The 26,825-nt window shown below is 37.4% G+C and overlaps 2 protein-coding genes across 8 annotated transcripts in view; both read right to left on the reverse strand.

Annotated features, from left to right (window-relative positions):
• The window catches only part of LOC130420645 (thyrotropin-releasing hormone-degrading ectoenzyme-like), a 241,625-nt gene that overhangs the window by 149,105 nt on the left and 65,695 nt on the right, over positions 1–26,825 (reverse strand). The gene's annotated exons all lie outside the window — the stretch shown is intronic.
• Positions 1–26,825, reverse strand: part of LOC130420646 (uncharacterized) — a 46,727-nt gene that overhangs the window by 18,754 nt on the left and 1,148 nt on the right. For 3 of the 7 annotated variants that reach the window (XM_056748103.1, XM_056748098.1, XM_056748099.1), the window contains exons 4-23: positions 26,610–26,791; positions 26,405–26,474; positions 26,112–26,325; positions 25,966–26,033; positions 25,812–25,873; positions 25,614–25,692; positions 25,447–25,534; positions 25,065–25,293; positions 24,862–24,931; positions 24,688–24,778; positions 24,309–24,483; positions 23,693–23,759; positions 23,514–23,614; positions 21,550–21,721; positions 21,346–21,415; positions 21,190–21,266; positions 20,947–21,078; positions 20,748–20,819; positions 15,759–15,942; positions 9,234–9,481 (exon numbers count right to left, since the gene is read on the reverse strand). In XM_056748103.1, coding sequence (XP_056604081.1) covers positions 23,519–23,614; positions 23,693–23,759; positions 24,309–24,483; positions 24,688–24,778; positions 24,862–24,931; positions 25,065–25,293; positions 25,447–25,534; positions 25,614–25,692; positions 25,812–25,873; positions 25,966–26,033; positions 26,112–26,325; positions 26,405–26,474; positions 26,610–26,791 — 1,491 coding nt within the window. In that variant the 3' untranslated portion in view covers positions 9,234–9,481; positions 15,759–15,942; positions 20,748–20,819; ... (3 more) ...; positions 21,550–21,721; positions 23,514–23,518. Of the gene's footprint in view, positions 1–9,233; positions 9,482–15,758; positions 15,943–20,747; positions 20,820–20,946; positions 21,079–21,189; positions 21,267–21,344; positions 21,416–21,549; positions 21,725–23,513; positions 23,615–23,692; positions 23,760–24,308; positions 24,484–24,687; positions 24,779–24,861; positions 24,932–25,064; positions 25,294–25,446; positions 25,535–25,613; positions 25,693–25,811; positions 25,874–25,965; positions 26,034–26,111; positions 26,326–26,404; positions 26,475–26,609; positions 26,792–26,825 lie in introns of those variants that run through there. The other 4 variants (XM_056748105.1, XM_056748102.1, XM_056748100.1 and 1 more) reach the window with 4 other exon arrangements.

Genomic DNA, 26,825 nt, shown 5'->3' on the forward strand with positions numbered 1-26,825 from the left:
AGCTTGACTTCACGATCTGGGGCAGTGCTTATGGCTATAAAAACAGACACATTGCAAATGTGTCCTCAGGTTACTTAAACTGAGGCAACGACCATGCAGTTTGTAAGCATGGTCTGGAACGCAGTACTCGTTCCCATATCTCAGGAAACCGAGGTAACGAAAGTAACCAATTATGTTCCCTATTGATACTTCATTCGTCCTGTGTAGCAGGATGCTATAGGGAACCAATACTATCCCGCCATGCTAGGAGAGGAACGATAATGATAGACTACCCCGGAGCTAGGTGTGACTAGTGCAGGCGTGATTTTGAGCAACCGTAGTCGGGCGACTTTGTGTCCTTAGCAGAGAGGACCAGAGTCTGTAAGGTCGGGACATCCAGACTATAGAATCTGGTGGACGGCGAAGCCCAGGAGGCCGTCGCACAAATCTCCGCTATAGACGCACTGCTAGACCAAGCCCAAGAAGAGGCCATGAAGCCCAACATTCACTGAAACGCCTTGAGGGGACGTGAAGTCCCAAGCTCGTAATAGGTTGCGTGCCGCTCGGATAGCCAGTTAATGTTGTGGTGAAGGCCTGGCTGTCATTCGGATAGAGTCGAAGACCGCTCCCAGAAACGAAATTCGTTGGCTGGGAGACAGAGCGCTCTTGGCGAAGTTGATCCTGAGCTCCAGCCGGTCTAAGTGAGTGAGGATAAGGGACCTGTGAGACCGTAGCTCGTCCTCTGACTGTGCTAGAATGAGACAATCATCGAGGTAATTTAGAATGTGGGTTCCCTTCTGTCTGAGAGGGGATAGAGCCGCGTCCATGCACTTTGTGAAAGTGCAAAGAGCTAGAGACAGCCCAAATGGAAGGACCATGTATTGATAAGCAGCCCCCTTGTAGGCTAATCTCAGGAATTGTCTGTGATGGGGGGCTATCTGGATGTGTAAGTACACATCTTTCAAAGATTATCGATTCTCTGGGGCGGAGCTTATGTGAGGCGCTTGCCAGCCCTTTGTGCATGAGCAGTAGATGAAGCAACCTTGAAAAAGTTTTTTTTTAGCGCAATTTAAGTTTAGCAAACCAAAGTTATTGTACAGTCCGTATCAGATTTAATCATTGATCAGAAATATGCTATTTATTGTAGGTATTTGCTAGCAATTTTAAAAATATCTGCCATTCAAAGAAATAGGACTGTTGACTTTTGACTAAATTTAAAATTAACATTTTGAAAGCATTTCTGTTTATGGAAATTAAGTGAAATATTGACCTAAACATTATTGGAAAAACATAAATGGACGAAAAAAATTAATATTGCTTCAAAAATCAACTGAAATAAATATAGGCACTAGATTATAATAATAATCAAAAACTTAAATAAAAATAAGATAATCTCATATAGCAACACAAATAAGTAAGCAAATAAATAATTAAATGACAAAAGCATTTAACACCATTTTAAAAAAAAACTTTACTAAAAGTAACAAAACAAAAAATATATATTTCATAATAGTAATAAAATTAAATTAAAGCTGCAAGCAGCATTTAGCGGGTTCGAGCAGTCTAAGGCCTCTATTGGCCTTGCCATTGTCAACTAGGCTCAGGAATGGCACCGTAACAAATCCACAATGAATGACACTCTTCCACACCAAGAAATATGACAGAAATGGTTGGTAACTTTTAATACAGACCATGCATGCGTACACTCGTATGCAAAAACGGGCGTAAACCGATAATACCTAAGGGACGAGTGCAATAAACCAATTCTCATGTCTCTATGATGATTTGTTGCAGAGATAGAGATCTTGCTAAACGGTTGCTAAGCTAACCTGTTCGGTTGCCATGGGTGTCAATTAATACCTGTCAATTAATAACACATCAAACCACAAGTCAAACGAACCAAGCCCCGTGTCTTTATAATATTCTACTGCAGAGATGTAGGTCTGGCTAGACGATTGCAAAAAATAATCTGTTTGGTTGCTAAGGGCGTGGCTTGGCAGCTGTCAATTGATAAAGAATGAAGCCATTAGCAAAACAAAGCAACTCCTGTGTCTCTAAAACATTCTATTGCACATATATAGGTCTTTTTTTTAATACAATGCACATTCTTCAAAATAGCTTATTTTGTGTTCTGAAGAATTGATAAAAAAAATACGACCAATTTAAATAGATAATTGATTCACATTCATGGTCTGCAACAATATTCCAGAAGACCTTGCCATTTAAGTGATGCTTATTTGGTTGAGTCTGGTGACTCTGAAGGCCATTGGAGTACAGTGAGCTCATTGTCATGTTCAAGAAACCAGTTTGAGATCATTTGAGCTTTCTGACATGGTCGATTTTTTTTACTGCTGGAAGTAGCCATCAAAACATGGACATGGTTGGCAACAATCCTCAGGTGGTATGTGTTATCTAATATATCCCATACCATATATCCAATTGTTTCTCCATTTTGATGCTCGGTTTGAACTTCAGCAAGTGTGTTTACCACGTCTAGAAGCCAAAATGGATTGAGTTTATGCTATGTGACTGGCTGATTAGCAATTTGACTAGCAAATGATGTATTTATTAAAGACAAGTTTAAAATAGTAATTTTAAATGTATGATATTTCACCTTTTTGACTGTTGTGAAGGCATGCCTCTTCCGATAAGAATCACATGTTGCATGCTTGTTTTGTGTCATAATATGTATAATAGTACTTAATGGCAAGTCAGTTGGATTAATTATTAAGGAGTGGTGACCTTCACCACACTCGTTTCACGCTAATATAATAAAGGACCCTGTTATGGTCACAAAAAAACTCAACATGTTTTTGATGATTATTGACCTAGAGAGTCCAGAGAAATGTACTGTGGTGGAAATTTTGTAATTGCTTGAAAATCCTTGAACAAGTTTGCAAAAGTAGGTTTTATACATCATCACCAATAACTCACAAACCATTTGATAGACATCAATGGTTCAAGAGGCAAAGTTGTTATGAATGAGGAGATCTATCGTTTGATATCAATAGTTTGTGTATTAGTCAAATGTCACATGACACAAAGTTGTCCAGGCCACCAAAATACATGTACATTTAGCCATTTTTACTGTTATAGCGCCACCTAGTGTCTAAATTCCACGTTCTTTTGCATGTGACCTCGGAGTGATGGTCTTCACATATTTCCCGAGCCCCATGATGATTTGTTCAGCCGTTCTGGATTTATGGCCATTTAAATGTGATAGGCTCCGCCCATTTTTTTATTTTGGCGCCCCTAAGCGACCGTGAAAGGAAATTTCAAAAAATTTTCAATAATTATTTACAATCACTTTCCACAGAAGTCATCTGCATTGTTTTGGTTCCGATCGGTCGAAAAACCAACGACTAGTTCGCAAAAGTAGGTTTTTGACATCATCAGCGATAACTCACGAACCATTCGATCGACAGAAGTGGTTTAAGAGGCAAAGTTGCTCAGAATGAAGTGAGCTATTGTATGATATAAACAGTTTGGGTATATGTCAAATGTCACGTGATACACAGTTGTTTATGCACTCCAAAAGCGTTATTTCTTCCCCTGGTGGCCGAATAAGTTCATGTTTCTTACAGACCTTCAGGACCATGAGCCGAATAAGCCCAGTGAGTGTCGTTTCGATCAGCCTTTGTTAACCTGGTCTAATGAGGGCTCAAACTTCATCGGCCAATGGCGGCCATGTTTTTTGAGATACGTCAATGTCCTTCATGATTGTCATGGGACATGACACAAAGACACACCATACCAAATAATAAGTCAATCGAGCAAACTGTTGCCTAATTATAGCCATTTTTGAGTTATTTGCAATTATAGCGCCACCTAGTGGCCAAACACCGATTTTTTTTTATTGTGACCCCGGACCGAGGGTCCGGGGTTAGACCACATATGGTCTAAGCCCTGTGAAGATAGCTCAAATGGTTCACGAGTTATGGCCATTTTAGTTAAATTTGCTACTTCCGGTACGGACGTTTTAGAGCCCCCTAGCGACCCTGAATCGAAATTTCAAATTTTTTTAAATAATTATTCATATTCACACTCCACAGAACACATCAGCGTTGGTTTGGTTCCAATAGGGCAAAAATCCAGGGACTAGTTCATTTTTTTTTTTTCATAAAATGCTAATTAGCGAAAAAATTTGCATACCGGAAATGAAATCTGAGTCATACGTTTTTTAAGTTTTGACCCAATGATTACACTGATATAAGACACTTGGGTGTGCGACAAACGGTTTAGGGGCTACGAACAAAAAGGCTGTTTTCATCGCTGTAGCGCCCCCTATAGGCCGATATGGCTGGGTCCGTGTATCTGAGTAGCGACAAGGACTACTACCATCTGACTGAGTCTCAGCTCTGTCGGCCTTACGGTTTGGGCTGCAGTATCAGTTTTACCGGAGAAAAATAATAATAAAACCAACAAATACAATAGGTTTCTAGCCCTACGGGCTCGAACCCTAATAAAGCCAAAAAAACTAGAGTATAATAACTCTGACTTGCTATGACGTAAGTAACCCTCCAGGGTCGTTGCACATCTAGTAAAACCTTTATGTTAATGACTGTCAATTTCATACTTTCACAATGTCCATGATCTGACCATGATAATCCAATAATACATTTTAAAAAAGATTTTCTTTATCCTTGGGATTTTTTATGAAGGACTTGACCCAGCACATTATGACAGAGATGCAGTAAATCACAGTCACAGAGCGGGTAGATGACGATGCGATGTTAAAAAAAAAATGATTTTTGTGTAGTAAACTATGATGGATGGTGTCTGTGTGACAGTGTTCACATGATGGGTTTGAGAAGGAAGGGGAGAGATAGACAATAAAATTGAGACAAGGGGAAGTAACATGGTGATGTGTTTGTCACGGGCTGTTTTGATATAAATAAGAATAATGTGGAGGATAGACATACAGTTGAAAGAAAAAGTATGTGAACCCTTTGGGCTTACTTGGATTTCTTCATAAATTGGTCATAAAATGTGTTCTGATCTTCATCTAAGTCACAACAATAGAGAAACACAGTCTGCTTAAACTAATACCGCACAAACATTATACGTTTTCATGTTTTAATTGAACACAACATGTAAACATTCATAGTGCCAACTTTTTCTTTAACTTTCGATTACTCCTTATATCCTACAAAACAAGTTACGGTACATATCAAAACAATAAAAGCAGCGGAGTAGGTGCCTCTCCCAACATGCTACATAGGGCTTGACGCTAGCTTCACATACACTATAAGTTGACTTATTCTTTCTCAATCATGTGATCTAAAGTCGTTTGCAAAATGTGGATCGCAAACAAAGTGTAAATTTAATTTGACATCCAGTAGCCTGGAGTAGTTGGTGATAATGCTCCCGAGAAGGTGTTCGTCATTAAACAGAAAGAAGAAGAAAGGTGGACTGACAGCTACTGCTGTTGATGCCGGGTACATGTCGGGTTGTCACTTTGCTGAGTAGGCGCAGCTATTGTTAGCTAATTGTGCATAACAATAACTTTACCAGAACCAGCAAACTTTTGAGATAGTAACCCTAGTCACTATTGGATTATCTGCCTGAAAGATGTCTGAATCGACAAACATCAACGCAAATATAAATCTGATTATCATTACGAGTGTCAGAGTGGATAATGCCTTCAATGGAGAAGGTAGGCTATTGTCTGTTCCACAGGATTGTTCCATTGAGCTGGTTGGCTTAATGGTTCTGTGTGAGTGTTACAGCTACAAAACCAGAACACAGTAACTTCACTTACTGTCGTTTGCCTTGGTATTAGCTTGGATTTTGTAGTTACTGCAATTTAACTCTCTTGTCTTTTAAATACAGGATAAGATTTAACCAGGAGACATTGTCACAAGACAGAGCAGGTGTCACAAAGCCAGTTATATACCTTAACTCAATTTTGAGTCCTTCCTCATATGATTGTAAAGCGCTTTGGGTGTAAAGCTTTACACAATAAAGCGTTATATAAATGTCTCATTGTTATTATTATTATGTGCAGAGTGTAGTACCATAATAAACTTTAGGTGTTATTTGACAATAGCTGTTAAAATCTATTGACATATTTTGCAAGTATAATACATTTAGGACATTTGTGTCGAATCCTGTGCTTGTCCTCACCCAAATTGGACCTACAGCTTTCATAGTTTTGTTATGCAAATTAACGTTATTCAGAAACAAAAACTCAATAAATAGCAAGTTTACATAGTTATAATTTGTATCAATTGATTAAAAACATTTATTTATACATAAGTTCTACAAATAAATACTATTTTATACCTGTACCCATGTTTTTGGTCAGTCCTGTCATGTTTACACGAAACTCAACATAAAATGTGTGCAATACGCCTTTGGTTTGACTCAGAGGAAAATACATCATTTGACTGAGATGAAGCTGACACTGATCAATGGTGAGTTCTGTCATTAAATTGTATGATTTTAAGCTTGTTTTTGTATGTTTTTTTTATGAGGATGAGCTAAAGTGTCAGGCCCTGTCACGCTAAATATACGTTTCTGCTAGAATGTCCCAAAAATTATCTCTAGGTATTCTTAGCTGATGACTGATGCTCAACAGGGCCACACATTTAGTGGGATTAAATGGTCATGTTCATTCAGCCAAACAGAGTTACAGTGCAAAACAAGCAGGAGGAAAAACATCGTTTCAAAGCCTGCCAGCAATTCATATAAAATGATGTGTTGTTTGCCTCACGCTATGCTGCTGTATCGATTAACTCTATGCCTAATATAAAAATAAATGGAGGACACTAAGGGGTGTGGAAATGCTTAAATCAAATCAATACGACTTTAAAACAACCTGTAATTAGACAAAGCTCTCAAGCATCATTATTGAGTCATTATGCACACGGTTCAATATGAAGTTGGTGCCGACTGCTTCATTTGTTTGATTGGTTTTATTGAAGGCAGCTGGACTGAGGACTTAAACGGGTTTAATTGTATTTTAAAACTCTCTGTGAGCGTCAGCTCAGAATTGGTCACACTAACAAGACTCCTGTTGCAAACGTGTTAGGTTCTCTGAATCTTTATTAAAGCCGCTCAATAGAAGAGGAGAACCTGACCTGATACCAACAACCTGTTGAGTTACAGTATTATAATGCAGTATATATGCAACTTTTAAAAAAATGGTTGCGTGAGGGAATGTTGTATCTTTTGTCAAGCGTGCCAATAATTTTTTTAAACCCGTCATTGCTCACGGTGGTTAATAGACACATATCCTTGGCTAAATGATACGTGATTGCCTCTGTTATTTTCTTGTGTCTTTGCGAATATGGTATTGCGTTGAACAATGTATCCACTATTGGTGTCTTTGTCGTGGATGGCTGGGTGTACAGTGTGCTTGCAGGTTGTGTCTTCAGCCTATTAAATTCTTGATGTTGTACTCTGTGGTGGCTTTTAAGGTGTTTAATGATGTTTTTCAGTGTTACCTTGGGACGTTTTGATGGCACAGGAGCAAAGTTTGCATAAGACTCACAAGTAGAATCTTGTAGTCTGCTATATATTTAACAGAAATACAGTGAAGATGGTGAAGAACAGGAGTGATATGATCGATAGAGGAAGTTCTAGTGATTATCCAAGCAGTTTTGGACCAGTTGAAGTTTGTGAAGAAGTTTATGAGGTAACCCAAAAAGAAGGGAATTACAGTAGTCAATACATGAAGTAACTAAAGCATGTACAAGAATAGCTGTAGAATTTGGTGTGAGAAATGGACGGAGATGGCTGATGTTCTGCAAGTGAAAATATGCAGACCGAGTTATTTTATTCACATGCTTTTCCAAGGATAAGGTACTATCGACGACAGCACCCAGACTTTTGACCTGGATAGATGGGCAAATTATAGAATTAGTAACTGAACGTGAAAAACTATTGGATTTTGACAAATTAGATTTGGTAAACTATAGCCGTATTTCCTAAAAATGTGGCCAAGGGGTAATGAGTAAATAATAAATAAAACAGGGCCCAAAACAGAGCTTTGAGGGACACCAGCTGTAACAGATGAAATGTATGATTTGAAATTTTTAAATTGTACAAATTGAGAACGGCCAGAGAGGTATCTGAACCAACTAAGAGGGAAAGCAGTAATACCTATAGAAATTTGCAAAATTATTAGGATTACTTGAAGGATGCACACCAGTAGTAAGAGACGATTGTATAACATCGGTTATTATATCAGATAAAGAAGAGAAACAAACTTTTACCAAATGGGTAGCTAGTGGATCTAACTGACAGGTAGAAGACTTTGAGTGTTTGATAAGACCTTAAATTGCATCGACAGTTCAAAATTGGAAATTCAAAATTACAAAATATAGATAAAAGAGAGTTATGGGAAGGTAAACACAGCAGATCAGATGCAACATTCTTTTGATTAATTAAATGTTGTTGAATATTTTAAATCTTAGTATTAAAAAAGGGAATTAAAATTATCACATAAATTACGCTGTCACGTCAGTTGTGATGCACTCTATATCATCCGTATACTCCGCAAATGAAAATAATAAACAGTTTGCTTGATTTTAGACTGTTTGATCTGTGCTTGGTCCTTACACATTAATATATCGATGATTTCCATTAATTAGTCATGGGGCACACCAATCGTTCACCCCTAGACGTAATAATACCACTTCACCAGAAATTCACTGCTCTGATAGTGCAGGCTAAACTGGGTCTTAATCGTCAATCATAAAAAAAATTCTTATGTCATTTACATCAGCAGAGAGAAAAAAATTCAAAAACAATAAAAGTCAGGCCAATCCTTATGAAAAATATTAGCGCAGACTACTGATGAATACTGCACATTATAACCAGACACATTCATTAGGGCATTCATAATATACTGTATCTGACATCATATTTCACAGCCATCTATTAACTAAAGGGTCAAAAGCGATATTTAATGCATGTCTCTGGGTTTATTGTGAAACACTTATCTACCACAGAGTAATAACTTTATTCTCTTCTTAAACGTTCCCCCCTACAATACTTAATTTTACTCCACACCAAATCTTTATGATAGATGGCATGAGGGGATACCCTGCAACTTTAATGTGATTCATGGGGAAGTTAGTGTGGAGCTAACTGTTACATATGTATTTGGGTGTAAAGAATTACAATCCAAATGGCATAGATCATTTATATATGTGATTATCAACTTAAAAGGGTTTTAAATGTGGCAAATCATAACAGAATAGTAGCTTTTATCAGATCATGCGAATTAAGTCCATGTAGTGACTCACCTTAACACCATTATCAGTTTTGGCTTCTCTGTATGTGCACACCGCCCAGGCCAGGTAGTATGTGGACATACGGGGCGTCCTGGAGAAATGGTTGGTCACCCATCCATCCTCATCAGATGTAGACGCCTCCGCTGGCATGTTGGACAGCAACTGATACAAGCTCTCGTGTCTCAAACTCTGAATGTGCCTTTATAAATGGGCTCCTCGAAACACGGGAAGTGGGAGAGAACTGCGTCACAGCCACATACCTGCAGAATCATGACAGGAAAAAGAAAAGAGAGAATTTGAGTTTAAAATGAACATCATAATTAATTCACAAGTCACCAGAAACCATTTACAGTGCATTTGGCTATTTTTCTCCTCAGTCATCGATCCACTAGTGTTAGGCTAGGTTTTCATTATATGGTCTGAGAATCAAATTCTTTTTGTGCAGTGCTTGCGTTTGGGTAAATCAGAAGAGTGTTTTAAAGTTTCTATTCTGTCTTCTCAATTTCCTTACTTCTTTGCTGCAACTCCTCACTCTAATGGGTTTCGCAACAAATAGGGTGTGATTTATTTAAAACTGTGATTCTAACACAGGGTCATTGCACCTTCCAAAAAATATTTTAAAGAAGGTGTAATCGTGGCTTCTGTATTCTAGCTCATACAGGTGCTGGTCATATAATTAGAATATCATCAAAAAGTTGATTGATTTCACTAATTCCATTCAAAAAGTGAAAATTGTATAATGTATACATTCATTCCACACAGACTGATGTATTTGAAGTGTTTATTTCTTTTAATTTTGATGATTATAACTGACAACTAATGAAAACCCTAAATTCAGTATCTCAGAAAATTTGAATATTACTTAAGACTTAAGTGTGGGAAAGCACTGTTTGTATAAATGCACTGAACAACAATGAACTTCTTGTTTGTGTAGGCGACAGACATTCATTGCAAAATAAGAATAACATATAACCTGAGAACTACTAAACAACTGCATATATTTACGTTTTAAATGATGGCCATTTACTATTCCTTTTTCTGTCTCTGGTCATGATCGATTCCGTTTTTTGTTTTAATTTCACTGGGGGGTAGCTCACATTATTGCTTTTTCCCCAAACACACACACACACACACACACAGCCTGTTGCACGGTGAAGGCAAAAGCACCTCAGCTGTTCTTTAACACATAAGAACGAGGAGCTTTTATCTATGTGCACTTCAATCATTTTGGATTTGCTTTAAGAGAACAAAAGCTCAAAGGTTCAAGAGAACACAGATAATAGATAAACCCAAAGCTCTCAGTGAAGACGCTGCTAATCTGGACATTTGAATCTTCACTTACTGCAGTTCCTTTGAGGACTGAGATCTAGAGCATATCAGAGTATATCACCCATGAGACAAGAGGGTAAGTGAAACATATGATAGCATGATAGCTATCTAGATTAGTCTATCATCACATGTGAACACCACTTAGGTTTGCAAACCAAATAGGAAAGACTCCTATCCTAAAGAAACTATTCAATGCAGTGTCAAGTCATGCATGTCATTTCCCTATGGTTTGTTCTACAGTAGTTTATGCAGAATATATCAAGCAGTAACAGTTACCAATAGTTATGGGTATTACTGTATACTTAACCAGTGTTGGAGCTTTGATTATTGGTCTTGGTCTCCTGACATATGAAAATAAAACTCAGTAATTGATTTTGTATTTTCTCTTAGATCAACAATTTTTTGGATCTGGATCTCACAGGTCTGAATCTTGAGTGGTTCTTGGGTCTTAAATAGATTCTTTCCAGCAAAAGATTTTGAGTGAGGAAAAACTGCTTAAACAAAACATGGATCATTGTATTTTCATGCGTTTGTATTTATTTAAGCTCAACATGTCTTATTGTTGGCTAATCTTTACACCCCCAACCACAGAGTCACTTAAATAGAAATGGCATAAAAAGAGAAATGTTTGTACATTGGTGGAGTTTTGAAGGATCCCTTTCTTTTACTCACTCATACAAATTTAAACACTTTAAACTTCATATTATTGTATTTATTGTATTGTAATGTATTGCATTTTTGTATTATAAATGAATTCCTACAAAGTGTTTGAAAGAAAGTAAAACATTTTATTTAAGCTTGTGTCAAACTGAATTCACTATTCAAATATGTAATCTGCTTGTTCTGCGTGTGCACGAGTAAATTAGTTGCATACTTTAACATGTAACAAGCGTGACACTCGTGGATTTTTCTGTATCTTACTATCAAGGACATGAACACATGAACTTCAGCCACAGAGTTGTTTTAAGTTTATTTTAAAAACATTTCATTGTTTGAGTTTTTTCCATTAAATACATATACAAACAGCCACCATCTACCTCACAAGGAACAGCTCGGCATGCAATGAGGAACTTAAATATTTACTCATATAGAATAAGTCCTATTTATGTAGACTTTCCTTTTTCAGTTATAATGATACATTTATCATGCAGTTGTACATTTTACCAATTTGTTTTTACTAAAATGAGGCGACTTTGCTTACTGTTTGCTAATATCGCCCCCAACCAGACTCATATTACACACAATTTCGGCAAGCATGTGTTGGGCAAGTTCAACATACAATTTTTCATTAATATGTAAACAGCTGGTGTTTGGATCCAACAGTGAGAAATAATATTTCACAATAGCTAATCTTCTGCATTAGCTCTCTTCTACTGAGCCCTGCACATTCATCCAGCATAAACATTTCCATATGTTTTTAAACTTTAGCACGATTTTCTAATTCCTTCACGTGATTAATTTGTGATTAATTTGTTTCCTCGTATTAGGTAAACTGTGCCCACATTGTATTACTTTGCTCCTGTGTTTTAGGTCAATCTTGCTTACATTTGATCAATCAAGAGCAACAAGCATTGTTTAAGATAAATCAGTTTGTTCATTGATTTTAGGAATCTTGCTTTCTTTTTGAAAACAGGTTGACTATCACTGTCCACCTTAACTGTTTTCTGCTCATTCAATAAACATTATCAAAGTCTCTCCATCCATAAAAGCAGCTATGTTTTTTGTTATAAAGCAGCAATTGTTTTATTAAATAAGGGACAGGAATTCATAAAAAATAAACATGGTTTACTTAAAACGAAGAAGAGATGCTCACATATTTCACCCAGATAGTTCAGCACCACAGACAGCAGTTAAACACAAGAACATCACATAAATGTTGACATTATTCTAGCAAATCCATCCATCCATTTTCTACCGCTTATCCGAATTACCTCGGGTCACGGGGAGCCTGGGCCTATCTCAGGAGTCATCGGGCATCAAGGCAGGATACACCCTGGATGGAGTGCCAACCCATCGCAGGGCACACACACCCACTCACTCACGCACTCACGCACTCACACACTACGGACAATTTTTCCAGAGATGCCAATCAACCTACCATGCATGTCTTTGGACCAGGGGAGGAAACCGGAGTACCCGGAGGAAACCCCCGAGGCACGGGGAGAACATGCAAACTCCACACACACAAGTCGGAAGCGGGAATCGAACCCCCAACCCTGGAGGTGTGAGGCGAACGTGCTAACCACTAAGCCACCGTGCCCCCTATTCTAGCAAATCATGTTCATAAATAAAAATGCTAAAATGTATTTAATAGTGATGCCATAGAAGAACCATTATTTTTTCCCCATAGAACCTTTTCTTCTATGAATCATATTCTAATAGACGATAAGATCATTTTCCACAAAAAAGAATCAGGTTTGCAGCATAAGGGTTCTGTACATGTTAAAGGTTTTTTTTATGGAACCATAAAGCCCAGTTTATACATTTATGTATACAGCAAGTTAAAAATCAATGTTTAACTTTTTTAGACTTGAAACAGTCAAACAATAAACTATCTGCATCAAATTCATATAAATATTTTCATGTTCAGCAAAACGAACAATACAAGCGACAGAGTCAGTGCACATGGACATAATCCGTGACAAACATGACAGAAATAACTGTAGTGTGTTTGAATAACAAAGTGCATGTGTAAACACGTCTGACAACCGATCTGGAGTTAATTGTTTGTGAAAAATGTTTCATCAAAGCTCATGTAAAAAGCCAAGTTTTGTTAATGTGACAGTGTATATACGCTTCAGATTTAAGGAAGTTTAATGTACCGTACCCAAAAATACGATAAGTAATATTGATAAGTAATGTCGATTCATGCATGTAAAGGCCTATCACACAATGGTCTTTTTTTCTCAATCACAGATCAGTCACTGATGCAGGACTTTTCTCTTTGCTAAAGTCAGTCAGGGAGCAACTGTTCAGCTTTGATACGTTTTCAATTTTCCAATTCCTATCTTCTATTTATAGCACGCATAAATCATAAGTGAGCCGCTTACCTTTCCAAAGATGTCAAATAAGAAATAGCAGTACCAAACACACAGAGGGAATTCAAATGCATTTAAAAGTACAGTTATGATATCAATACCAGAAGCAGTGTCTAACAGCAATAGATTTAGCTTTTGGCAGATGCCTTAAATGTTTATTGTTTAGAAAAATATTTGTAAGCATGTGATTTTATAAAGACTATCATACCACAGGTATGAGTGTTATATCTATACACACAATTGAGTCAACTTTTTATTTTAAAGTACAGTAAAGGTCACTTACTCATTCATATTTTTCCAAAACTAAAATCCACTTAACATAAGTCTTAGATCTGAATTGAAAATTACTGTAGGCAGTGACTAACACAAACTCAATCTCATGGCCTGTAGAGAAACATGAGAGAAGGAAACACAGTCAGGTTTGCTGGACTGCTGATGTTCTGTAATGAGTGTACATATGTCCCTCAGACACACTTGACATGCACCACTGAGGTCTGACACATCTGTCACCAGATGCTCAAATGATAACTTACATATTCATGCTGTGTTTATTTATACCCCTGTCAGGAGAGTTCAATGAGATCCTAGACTGTCATTTAATGCTATTCTGGGGTGGGTGGGTGAAGAAGACGCTCTACCCTTTAAATATGGAGGCAACGAAAACAGCAACACAACAGATTAAAACAAAAGCGGCATATGGAGCTCGAGAGAGGTCTTACAGACAGTTAAAAATATTAAAGTATTTATAAAATAACAAGAATATTGACTATCGCAATTATTTCTGATGCAATTAACCACCCAAAAAAAGTTGCTATCGCGACAGGCCTAGTGAAACTCAAGCGTCTTTGTGACGACCTGGCAAAATAAAAGTCAGCCTTTGCTGTCAGTGTCTGCATTTGGGAAACTGTGTCCAGAAGCCTCATCGCTGGTCATTTATATTTTATGTCCTGTATCATCTTAATTCGTCGAAACAGATGCACAACATATCCACCTGACACTTTTCTATCTTTTGTGTGATTCTGCCAACTCACATTTCTCTTTTTAACAGATTTGAATTTTTCAAACAGATAACTGAAGGGCTGATTAAACCAAGACGGGATCATAGGAACCAATATCAGTTATGTTTTCCTTCTCTGTCATGTTACTTGACAGCAGCTCTTTTTATTAAAGCACTATACGTAGATTTAAAGGAATGAAATGAAAAATACGGCATCATTCACTCATCATTAGGTCAATGAAAACACACATAACTGACATTATTTCATTCCTATAACATCTTGATTCCCTTAACATACTTTCAGAATAAAACACATTCACCTCCTTCCCTCTGCTCTCCTCCACACAGCTAATGACACCAATTACAACTTTTCAGCACGGATATCAACCATACGCAGCCAATTATTTGTGTAAAGGAAAAAGTAACATGATCAGAGAAAAACAGCATAACATTTTCATATCCATTAAATTAAAGCATTAGCGGCATCAACTGCAATCAAACTTTTGCGAAAGTCTTTCACATCGCTGTGGAGGAATTTTGGCAAATTCCTCTTTGCATATTTGATTTAATTCAGCCACATTGGAGGGTCTTTGAGCATGAACAGCCTTTTTAAGGTCATGCCACAGCATTTCAATAGGATTGTAAAAACTTTAAATTGTAGAGTCCGGACTTTGACTAGGCCACTCCAAAACCTTATTTTTTATTATTTAGCCATTCAGTGGTGGAAATACTGGTGTGTTTTGGATCATTGTCCTGTTGCATAACACAAGTGCATTTAAGCTTGAGGTCACAAACCGATGGCCGGACATACTCTTTTAGGATTTTCTGGTACAGCGCAGAATTCATGGTTCCATCAATTATGGCCAGTCGTCCAGTTCCTGAAGCTGCAAAGCAGCCCCAGACCATCATACTACCTCCACCATGTTTGTTCTTTTTATGAATACTGTGTTAGTTTTACGCCAGATGTAACATGACGCACACCTTCCAAAAAGTTTAACCTTTGTCTCATCAGTCCACAGAATATTTGCTCAAAAGTTTTGGGGATCTACAAGATGTTTTTGTGAGACGAGCCTTTGTGTTCGTTTTGGTCAGCAGTGGTTTTCGCCTTGGAACTATCCCATGGATGCCATTTTTGCACAGTCTCTTTCTTATTGTAGAATCATGAACACTAACCTTATCTGAAGCAAGAGAGGCCTGCAGATCTTTAGATTTTGTTCTGGGATCTTAGATGACCTCCTGGACGAGTCGTCGTTGTGATCTTGGAGTAATTTTGGTAGGCCTGCCACTCCTGGGATGGATTACCACTGCTCCATGCTTTCTCCTTTTGTGGAAATTGGATTGCGCCATACACGCTGTCCTTAAAAACACGAGGAGAATATGTTAAGGCCAACCCGGGGGATTTGAGGTTGGAATTGCAAACAAACAACAACATTGATATTCCATCTGTTTAGCCATTTAGATGCTATCTTTTTAAGACTAAAAGCTCTTCTATTTGATTTGTCAAAGAATGTTTGACCAAGAATGAGCTATTGACAAAGATTTCCCCAGAGGGGTATTTCTACTTCCTGTGTTGCCCATTGATTATAACAATTTAGTATTTAGCTTCCAGTGTTTGCATGCCAGCTAATGATTGTCTAGTAGACGCTCTAACAATACAAAAGCTGAAACTTGCACCGTTCAGAGTTTGTGTAAGGAGTTCGTGTGAAGAGCTGTTGAAGTAGATGTGAAGTAATTGGAAACAGGAGAGAATCATTTTGTGTCATTCTTCTTTTGTCTCTTTGAATTCAACGTGTCTAATGATTATGGAGTCCTGCTGTGACTAAGCGGCTTGCAAGGATACTTTTGATTCTGTGCTTCTGTTCCCAAATCTGCACTCTTTAATGAGGTTTAGAACGCTAACATAAGGTGAATAACATTTTCAAGAGCATGCCAAAATTAAAGTGGAAATGTTGACAAAAATTCACAAAATAGCCAGTGAGTGCATTTTGAAAATACTGTTCCTTTAATCTGTCATTGTAAAGCGACCTTGGGTTTTGGAAATGCGGTATACAAACAAGATGCCTCAAGATGAAAAGTATTTTGAAGTAGAAATAACGAAAATTGAGATACATTCAAAAAAAAAAAAATTGTATTGTTTTGCCATTTTAATGAATAAACATTTTCTTTCAGTTTATGTCAAACTCTAAATTATTTTATGGGGTAGACATAAAAAAAGGTTTTTGTAAATGGGGCACTTTTGAATATTGTTGAATAAATTGATTGAGGGACTGGAAGGAACTCCTAAGTATTAAATAAATGCATGACCCATTTCGCACCATTTGTTTTACAAACACCAATAATACCAAATGAAACAAAAGATGATAAGACAAGTTGAACTCACAACACTATAAGCAATCTCCTGCTTATTACCAGAAAGAGCATAGAAAAACATTACAGCTCATGTAAACTAAGACATCAGTTTGATGAGTTGACCCCCATACTTTTAAAAACATTAATGAACAATAATGTGTGTCAGCCAAGTCGCGGGAACGTATTTTGAGCAGAGGGTGCTGTGTTTTTTTTGCCAGGGTAGAAGTTATGACTGTCCCATGGGTGACCCGCTCAATTTTATTGTTAACAAATAACGGAGGCAAAAATGTTTTGCTGTCGAGAATAAAGAAGGATGCCAGTGTGGTATAAACAAACACATAAACGGATGTTATATGTATGCCTATGGTCAAAGCACAGTCTATTGTATGAAACTAGCTGCGCGGCGGCAGCTTAACCACCCAAACATCAACCTAGAATAAAAAAATCGGCAAACCATTCACACAATTAAACACAACTGCATGCTGCACAGCGACAGCTCATAGGAATCTACCTGTTACGTTACAAATTCTACCTATAGACCTAGCCACAATCTAAAATAAAGAAATAACTTCTTAAATCACTGCTGGCCTGCATGCAAAACTCAGAAAGTGGCCTTTCTTTCTGGATTGACGCTATTGAAGCCTACATGAAGATATTAATGTTCAGTAAAAACAGTCTGAAATTCATTTTTGTGCCATTTCGACAAGACCACTCATGACACTTGGCCTTCACTAACACCATGGTATCATGAGACACTTGTCATTGTGTCATCATCGAAACAGTAATGTTACAAACATTTTCCTTTATGAGTGTCTATTTACGCTAAGCATAAATAGCTGCCAAAAGAAGCAATCCTTATACTAAACGAAGAAAGATGTATTAAGATGTAGTAAGATGCTACTGATACTTGGCAGATAACGTTCCTATTTGGACCTTAGTATTGTTGTGGAATAAAGCGGCTGAGCAACGGTGTTTCATGCATTCTGACTTATTTACGATGTTTAACGTGCTTTCTTCTCACGCTTAACATGATCAACTTGTCAAAAAACTAGTTTGGCGCATCATACAGGGTTCAGATTTTATTTTCCGAACATATAAAAATGCTTCGTAACAAAAAATTGTAGTCCCTTATTCGACAATTGTCCCGGAAATGCATGCGACAGCAAGGAGAGCAGGAGAAGGAGAATGCGCAGAACAGTCGTTCGCAAATTTCAGGTGTTTTTTTTTTCACTGCATTTGGATGATGAATGTTATATAAACTGTGGATATAACGCTGGTTTTGGAGATCATTTAAAACTGGTATATGAAGCCGTCCCAGCGCTAAAAGATGCTGGATATGAACCGCATGTGGTGAGTGAAACTGATGTCTGTGTTTTGTTGGCAATGTTTGGGCACGTGCTTTAGTTCAGCCTACCTCTCCCCCCCAGACGCGGCATATGCTTTCGGAAATAATCATAGAGCTGTATCTATCTTTTATAAATGTGATCAAACTAAATAATCTTCGAATATACAAAGTATGCAATACTACTCTATAGGTACTCAAGATTAATATGAGATTGGCAGAAACCGCGTGTGTTACAGCCTCTTTAAACATAATGCATGATAACAGAGCGTAAATCATTATATTCATTAAAATTATTAAAATGATTGCAGCTTATTGAGATATTAAAGCCCTACACCCCTAACCTAAACTTGATGAATAAAAGTCAATTTTAAGTCTTAAATGAAGTTTATTGATAACAAATGCCTTTACGTTCTGAAAGTGAAAGAAAAAGGTAAAATAGCGTTTTCAGAGAGAGTTGGATAGGAACCCAGATCTTCTGCACCACGCTATACAGACTTTACACCTTACGCCACTGGAATCGCTGTTTGAAATGGTGTCGTTCCTACACTTTTCTATTCCAAACACATATTGGTGGGCGGACCAAGTGCAAAAGTCTCTGCCTTTTATTTTTTAAACTGTTTCAGCACCCCCACTTCCTGCGCTATGTGTGACTGTGAAAAGGAGTTTGAGGAATCAAAGGAGCCATCCATTTATTCTTCCCCAGAGGACATGGTGCAGCTTTGATTTGACATGCGTTTCTACTGTGTCCTGCTCTCCTGCACTCAGGGCAAAATTGCTTTGACAAACCCTTCATCTAATGAGAAGCCACAGAAAATAGAAAATGAGACGCAGGAAGCGATTGCGTGTTTGAAGGCTGTTTTTCAACTTCATGGCTTTTCTGTAAAACTCTTTTTGAAGTCACAATCACAAATTGATGCTTTCCAATGTTAATAATTCTGTTCTGACAAAAAAGTATTTTGAAAGAAACACAACAACTGAGAAAAAAAATCTCCCATTTAGTAAAAACATCATCTGAATCCCAATTATGTGTGCGTCAAATAAGACAGGATCATATAAATCAATAAATCTACAAATGTGAGTAGAAATGTTAGATGGAATATGGCCTCCGTCCATTCATTTATAAATGATTGTTTTGTATCGATCAGTCTTTAGATGACACTGTGTTGTTTGTTCTAATAATTAACCACTATGACAAGAATTTGTGTCAGAAAAAATCTCTATTAAAATGTCTTTCTCTAGTGTTTTTAACACGACTCGACACAACGTCAACAACGTCAGTCTAGAATTATGCCATTTACATAAATTAATTCAACTTAAAGATATTACGAGTATAATAATAAAAGGAGTTTCCATGAAATTCATAAGTTTACTAATATTTTAAATTATAAATTGAATTAACTAAAGGCAGACAGTTTTTATTCTTTTAAGTTAACCCCCAATTTTTTTTTTTTACAGCAAATTGGAGGTGACAACACAACCCGCACTAGCTGCTGAGAACCATCACAGTATTTTATACAATGGGATATCTATCAAATTCTCATAGCAACACCCTATCAGTCAGCAGAAACCCCCAATAAACCTCCTATCAAAACCTCACAAACACTCAAAACAGTTAAGCAATCAACTATGCGAAGTCTAGAATGAGTGTGTATAGTTTATGATTTATCTAAAAGGCACAGTTCAGCCAAAAATCAAAAAAAAATTATTCACGACACAAAAGAAGATATTTTGAAGAATGCTGGCAACCAAAGACCACTGGATCCCAATGACTTCCACATCCAGTTCTTCAAAACATTATTTGTGTTCCATCAGAGAATGAGTCTTATACAGGTTTTGAACGACATAAAACAAATCCGCACATGAACGCAGCTCTAGATCTTTGGAATCTGTTAAGTGCGTCCCTAGCCCTTCTATCATCTTAGTATATACACACTGCATGTATTTAATTGTATAACTATGAACACCTGACAGGTCATGGGAGCAAGCAGACAATTCATCTCTCTTCTCTTCGCCAATGTATGGTCTGCAAGAGCGTTTTGTCCTTGAGCGCAACCAAGTCGTGTTTTACTGTAACTTCAGCAGCTCCAGGCACATGGATCTCATTTGTCGGCCAGTTTTTAACACGGCACGGTTTTATGACTGCCGTTTTGAGCGACGCCTGTGAACTCTCACATTGGCGCCCTTTGTTAAGTCCCAAGGCGTTATTTTTTTTATCTGAATAATTATGCTTTCTATTGATGTATGGGTTGTTAGGATGGGACAGTATCTGTCGGAGATGCGTCCATTTAAAACTCTGGAATCTGAGGGTGCAAAAAAATGAAATATTGAGAAAATTTTCTTTAAAGTTGTTAATTTAGAGGCACTGAAACAGGCCATCTACTCACAAAAATAAAGTTTTTATATATTTAGGGTAGACTGTTTTTTTTTGAGGGAGGAGGATCAGGAGCAGGAGTGAAGTGCCCGTTTACCTTATGAACACGCGCCCGTTTACCTTATGAACACACTCCTGTGCAAGTACCGGCGATTTTTGAGATAAAGTTCTGTAAAAACATAAAATATTGTTAAGATGTGTGTCTGCAAACATTCAAACACTAAACAACTGATGTCTGATCACAGGTTAACATTACAAATATTTAAGCTAATAAAGAGAAGATTTGCTAAACTTACTGAGCCATAGATCTGTCTGAGGAGGTCATGTGCGGACCATGAATGGGGGAGGTTTGGATTTTAGGGGTGTGATTTGAAATAGTAACTGCTCCTGAGGCTGAGGGTTTTTTGGCCTGTCTTAGCCACATGACTCTGTGGAGAAGTGATGACTTGAATTAAAATGTGCTGATTTTTCAGGCTTGACTAAAAGCATCACAGAAAAGCCTTGCACTGAATGTGAAATGCACAAAAATATTAACTTACAGATTTTCTTTTCATCTGAAGGTGATCGGGCGGACAAGACGCCATTTCTTCTTCGGGATATTCTATGTAATATTTTCCTGTGAATACAACAAACATATATTAAAAGCATGTAAATTAAGAGATTAGTTAAAATCAGAGCTCTGGAATAAATCTGACCTTTGTGGCATCTAAACGGCGACACTTGGCACTTGGATCCTCCAGGTCACGTACAGGATCAGAGGAAGTTCTATAAAAACATAACATATTGTTAAGAAGTGTGTCCGTAAATATTCAATCACTAAACAACTGATGTCTGATATATGATAACAGGTTGACATTATAGATATTGAAGCTAATACAGAGAAGATTTATTAAACTTACTGAGCCAGAGTTCTGTCTGAGGACGTCACATTCAGAGCATGGACGGGGGATGTCTTGATTCGAGGGCCATTACTTGAAATAGTAACTGGGCCTGATGCTGGTTTTGGGTCCAGTGGAAGAACAGGTTGAGTGTTTGTTGGCCTGGTTTTAGCGTCTAGACTCTGTGGAAAAGCTGCTGAAAACAAACCACAGACAATAATTGAAGCACCTGTTCTTCAATTGATTGATATGTTGCTACAACCTTAAATACTAGTAAAGCTTGTCCAGATATTCCTGTACATGTGTGTACCAAAGGTCGCGTTAACCGAAAATTCTCTGTCATTGACAGATTTTTTTACCAAAGACAGAAAAATCTGAAGGCCGTCCGGCATTTTGCCGGATTACAATGAGGGCGATCTTGGAAAACCCGTCGGATGTCACGCAGGGACGCGGGAAAGACAGTTCACCTTTCAAAGTAAACCACATAACATGAGGTATGAAGGAGTATCAATGCACATTTCCCGCCAGTCCTGTGAAAACTATGGCATGCAAAGATTTTTTATACCATGTTTTCGTGAGTTGACAGAGCTCCCAGTCTACAGCACCAGGAGTTATCACCGCTCCGCTGCTCATGCGAGCCAGAACGCGATAGCAATACATACAAGAGATGATCAAAAGTCCAGACACTATGCACATGATAAACAACCTAAAACTTGCTTCACTGCTTAGTTGTTGTCCGTAATGTTTTTTAGTGTCCTTGTGTAGTGATAATGGCAGAGCTCTTATTCTTTAAGTGTGCCCTGCTCCATTTTCCTTACTTTAGTTTTGTTCAGTATTTTATAGACTTCAACACCAGGAAATGCTTTTTAATTAAATTGTTATTAGAGTAAGTCTCTTACCACTCTAAAGTCAATTTTACTCGTGATACTGGACTGTTGTGCTTTTATTTTCATCACTGAACTTTAAACACGCTTTTCTCCAAACTCCATTCCTGAAAATCTTAGTGCTTCAGCCGACCTCAGTCATAACTTTTGTTACATACACAAGGTATGAGCAAAATAAAAACTGATTTGGAAATGGCTTGAATATGGTATCAAAAACGGTAATAGCCTATACAAATTTGCACCATGTGTTGGGTTTTCCCAGATCTGATCACATATGAACATAAACATTAAAAGATTAAATATATAAATGAATATAAATAACAACGGCTTTATTTGGCATTCGGTTGTATTAAAATACAACAAGTTCCGAGACACAAGTACATCGTGATGACGTCATGAACATACTAATTACCACCTAATGCCACCTTGCACCATAGTGACAGGTAATAATAGATTATGACGGATTTTTTACGAGCCTGTCAGTCAAAATGACGGACAATAAAAAAGTCTAGCGCAACCTCTGAAAATGCGTGTGCTGCAGTCAGACAGAGAGGTGAGCAGCCTAATGCCGTCAGTTAAACAGAGTGGATGTAGTAGCGGATGATGAGAGAAGATGAGAAGGACAATTGACAACTTTTTTGTGAATAATGTTAAGTTAAGGCCTGAGCCGTCTGAAAATCATAAGCAATGCTCTGAAACTGAGCAATCAACCTCTCAGGTTATGTCAAGCCCTGATCCATTTTTTTTTCGATCTTTTAATCATAAATTTCAGTTCAGTGAAAGACTTTAACACCAACACTTTTTCAGCAAGTTACCTTTCTTGTAGATTTGTGCTTCAAATAAAGAACTTTGTGTTGACCAGATTGTTAGTTAATCGTTTACAAGTAAATTTTGGACATAAAAAAGTGAACTGGTAAAACCAGTTAAATGTTAAATGCGATGCGGTCGAAAATTTGGGTGCACCTAACATTTGTGCTGGTGCACCTAAGAAAAAAAGTTAGGCGCACCAGTGCAAAAAGTTAGTCTAGAGCCCTGTCAGGCCTGACTAAAATCATTACAGAAAAGCATTGCACTGAATATAAAAAGCACAAAGATATTAACTTTTATTAACAGATTTTCTTCTTATCTGAAGGTGAAGTAGATGTAGGCCATGCAAGACGGTGTATCAGTATCTTCTTTGTGGTTTTCTCTATATAATCTTCCTGTAAATACAAAAACAGATTTTTAATGCATGTACAATAAGATAATAGTTCAGATCAGAGCACTGGAATAAATCTGACCTTTTTGGCATCTAAACGGCGACACATGGCACTTGGATCCTCCAGGTCACGTACAGGATCAGAGGTTCTAAAAAACATAAAATATTGTTAACTCTTTCACCGCCATTGACAAGAAGACGAGTTTTTATGGAAATCAGTGTTAGTACTGTTGTACAGCAGGTGGCGCTATTACACACCACTGGGATAAAGTAAAGAATCCCAGAAACTAGAACTATATGTTTTAGCGATTTTAATTATGGAATCTGGGCAGAATCTTTGACAAAAAACATTAATTATCTCAGCTGTTTAATCAAAGTGATGCATTTTTGAAGAAACCTGCCCACATCTACTGAGTGATAAAAAAATGAACAAATGAAGATAGAAGAATACGGTTTCTTTTGTTTGAAAGCTGAGACTCTGTTCTTTCATTAGACATATTGTTTGTCCATATATTCTTTACAGATACAGAAAACTTACTGTGAGCCGTTAAATTTGGGGGAAATTGTTAAAAAACGGCCAATGAGTTAAGAAGTGTGTTAGTACATATTCAACCACTAAACAACTGTTTTCTGACAAATAATCACAGGTTAACATTACAAATATTGAAGCTAATACAGATAAGATTTATTAAACTTACTGAGCCAGAGTTCTGTCTGAGGACGTCACATTCTGAGCATGAACGAGGGATGTCTTGATTCGAGGGCCATTACTTGAAATAGTAACTGGTCCTGATGCTGGTTTTGGGGCCAGTGGAAGAACAGGTTGAGTGTTTGTTGGCCTATCTTTAACATCTAGACTCTGTGGAGAAGCTGCTGAGAACAAACCACAGACAATAATTGAAACACCTGTTCTTCCATTTATTGATGTTGCTTCAACCTTAAATACTAGTAAAGCTCATACAAGATAATGCTTCTGTAACTTACGTAAATAAAGGGTTATGTTAATTTCAGGCCTGAATAAAAACATCACAGCAAAGCATTGCACTGAATATAAAAAGCACACATATATTAACTTACAGATTTTCTTCTTATTTGAAGGTGAAGTAGGTGTAGGCCGGGCAAGACACCGTGTCAGTATCTTCTTTGTGGTTTTCTCTATATAATCTTCCTGTAAATACAAATAAAAAACAGATTTTTAATGCATGTACAATAAGATAATAGTTAAGTTCAGAGAGCTGGAATAAATCTGACCTTTGTGGCATCTAAACGACGACACTTGGCACTTGGATCCTCCAGGTCACGTACAGGATCGAAGGAAGTTCTACAAAAACATAAAATATTGATAAGAAGTGTGTCCGCAAATATTCAATCACTAAACAACTGATGTCTGATATATGATCACAGGTTAACATTACAAATATTGAAGCTAATACAGAAAGATTTGCTGAACTTACTGAGCCAGAGATCTGTCTGAGGACGTCACATTCGGAGCATAGACCGAGGAGGTATTAATTTGAGGGGTGTGGCTTGAAAAAGAAACTGGTCCTGGGCCCAGTGGTTTCTCATTTTTTGGCCAGTCTTTAGCGTTTTGACTCTGTGGAGAAGCTGATGAGAAAAGACCACAGACGGTAATTGAAGCAAATGTTCTTCCATTGATTGATACGTTGTTCCAACTTTTAAGTCCTAGTAAAACACAAATAAAAGCAAGCTGATATAAACTGATACTTTCAAGTAACTAAAGCGTTGCATTAAAAGGTGGTGGTTTTACAGACCTGACTAAAATTATCACAGTAGAGCATTGCATTGAATGTCAAATGCACAAATTTATTAACTGACTTTTCATCTCATCAGATAGTGAAGGAGGTGTAGGCCGGGCAAGACGCCCTAACGGTATCTTCTTCTGGATTTTCTCTGTAGCATTTTCCTGTAAAGACAACAAACAGAGATATAACGCATGTGCAATAATATAATAAATAAGATCATAGCTCTAGAATAAATCTAACCTTTGAGGCATCTACACGGCAACGCTTGGCACTTGGATCCTCCAGGTCAGACACAGGATCAACACACACTGATAAAGGCCTATAAATACATTTAGAAGAATATTATTAAAAACATTCACGCACAAATCATTCGTTGTTTGCATTTTTAATTACCATGGCTACACCACATATTAGAAATCTTTGAAATGATGGATTTACAGAGGTGTAGATCGGTTTGTTGACACTGGCTCCATCCTTTCACTTCTTTCTTCATCACTTTGCTGTTAATAAAAAAAATTGAGATATAAACCATTCAACTATTTTGACTTGAAATTGGCAGTAATTGTGATACAAGTTTTGGTATAAATCTAACCCGTGATGTATCAGAAGAATGACTCCTGTCAGGTGTCTGAACCTGATGAAGCTCAGACTGGATTGAACCTGACAAGCAAAACTAAAACTCATAAACAAAACAATTGTGAACAAAACATTGTGAAATGGACAAATGTATTAACTTACAGATCTTCTCCTCAGGCAGAGGCCATGTCCCGAACACCTCACAGGGTGAACCCACGAAATAATCACTCCACTCAGGCACGATTATATGAAAGTAGGCTTGGGATGCTGAAGCGGTAACATCTTTGTCAGCAGCCCGCCTGGAACAACGTATAGCCTCGACACGTAACGCCCTCTTCTGTATCAGCATCTCAAATCTGTCTCTGCGACTTCTCTTCTGTAAATACAACAAACAGAGACTAAATGCATGTACATTAAGCTATTAGTTAAGAATATAGCCATTGAATAAATCTAACCTCTGAGGTATCTACGCAGCGACGCTTGGGTCTTGGATGATCCAGGTCAGGCACAGGATCAGATGAATGTCTGCACATCCATTTTGAATATTGTTAAAACATTCAAGCACAAAGCATTTGCTATTTCCATCTTTTTTGTAATTTATCTGTCTAAACGAAATATTAGAAATGTTTAAGATAAAAAACAGGTACTTAAGGGACTCACATAGGTGGAGCGGGCACATCCATACTGAAATAATCACTCCACTTAGGCACATCTATTTTAAAGTAGGCCTGGGATGTTGGAGCGGCTTTAGGTTTGTTGGCAGCCCGCCTCAAAGAACGTGCAGTTTGGACACGTAATATCCTCGTCTTTATCAGCATCTCAAATCGGCATCTACGACTTTTCTGTAAATACGACAGTGAATTGCACAAGGTAAAA

Source organism: Triplophysa dalaica, chromosome 5, assembly GCF_015846415.1.
Source record: "Triplophysa dalaica isolate WHDGS20190420 chromosome 5, ASM1584641v1, whole genome shotgun sequence".
In the NCBI taxonomy this organism is placed as follows: domain Eukaryota; kingdom Metazoa; phylum Chordata; class Actinopteri; order Cypriniformes; family Nemacheilidae; genus Triplophysa; species Triplophysa dalaica.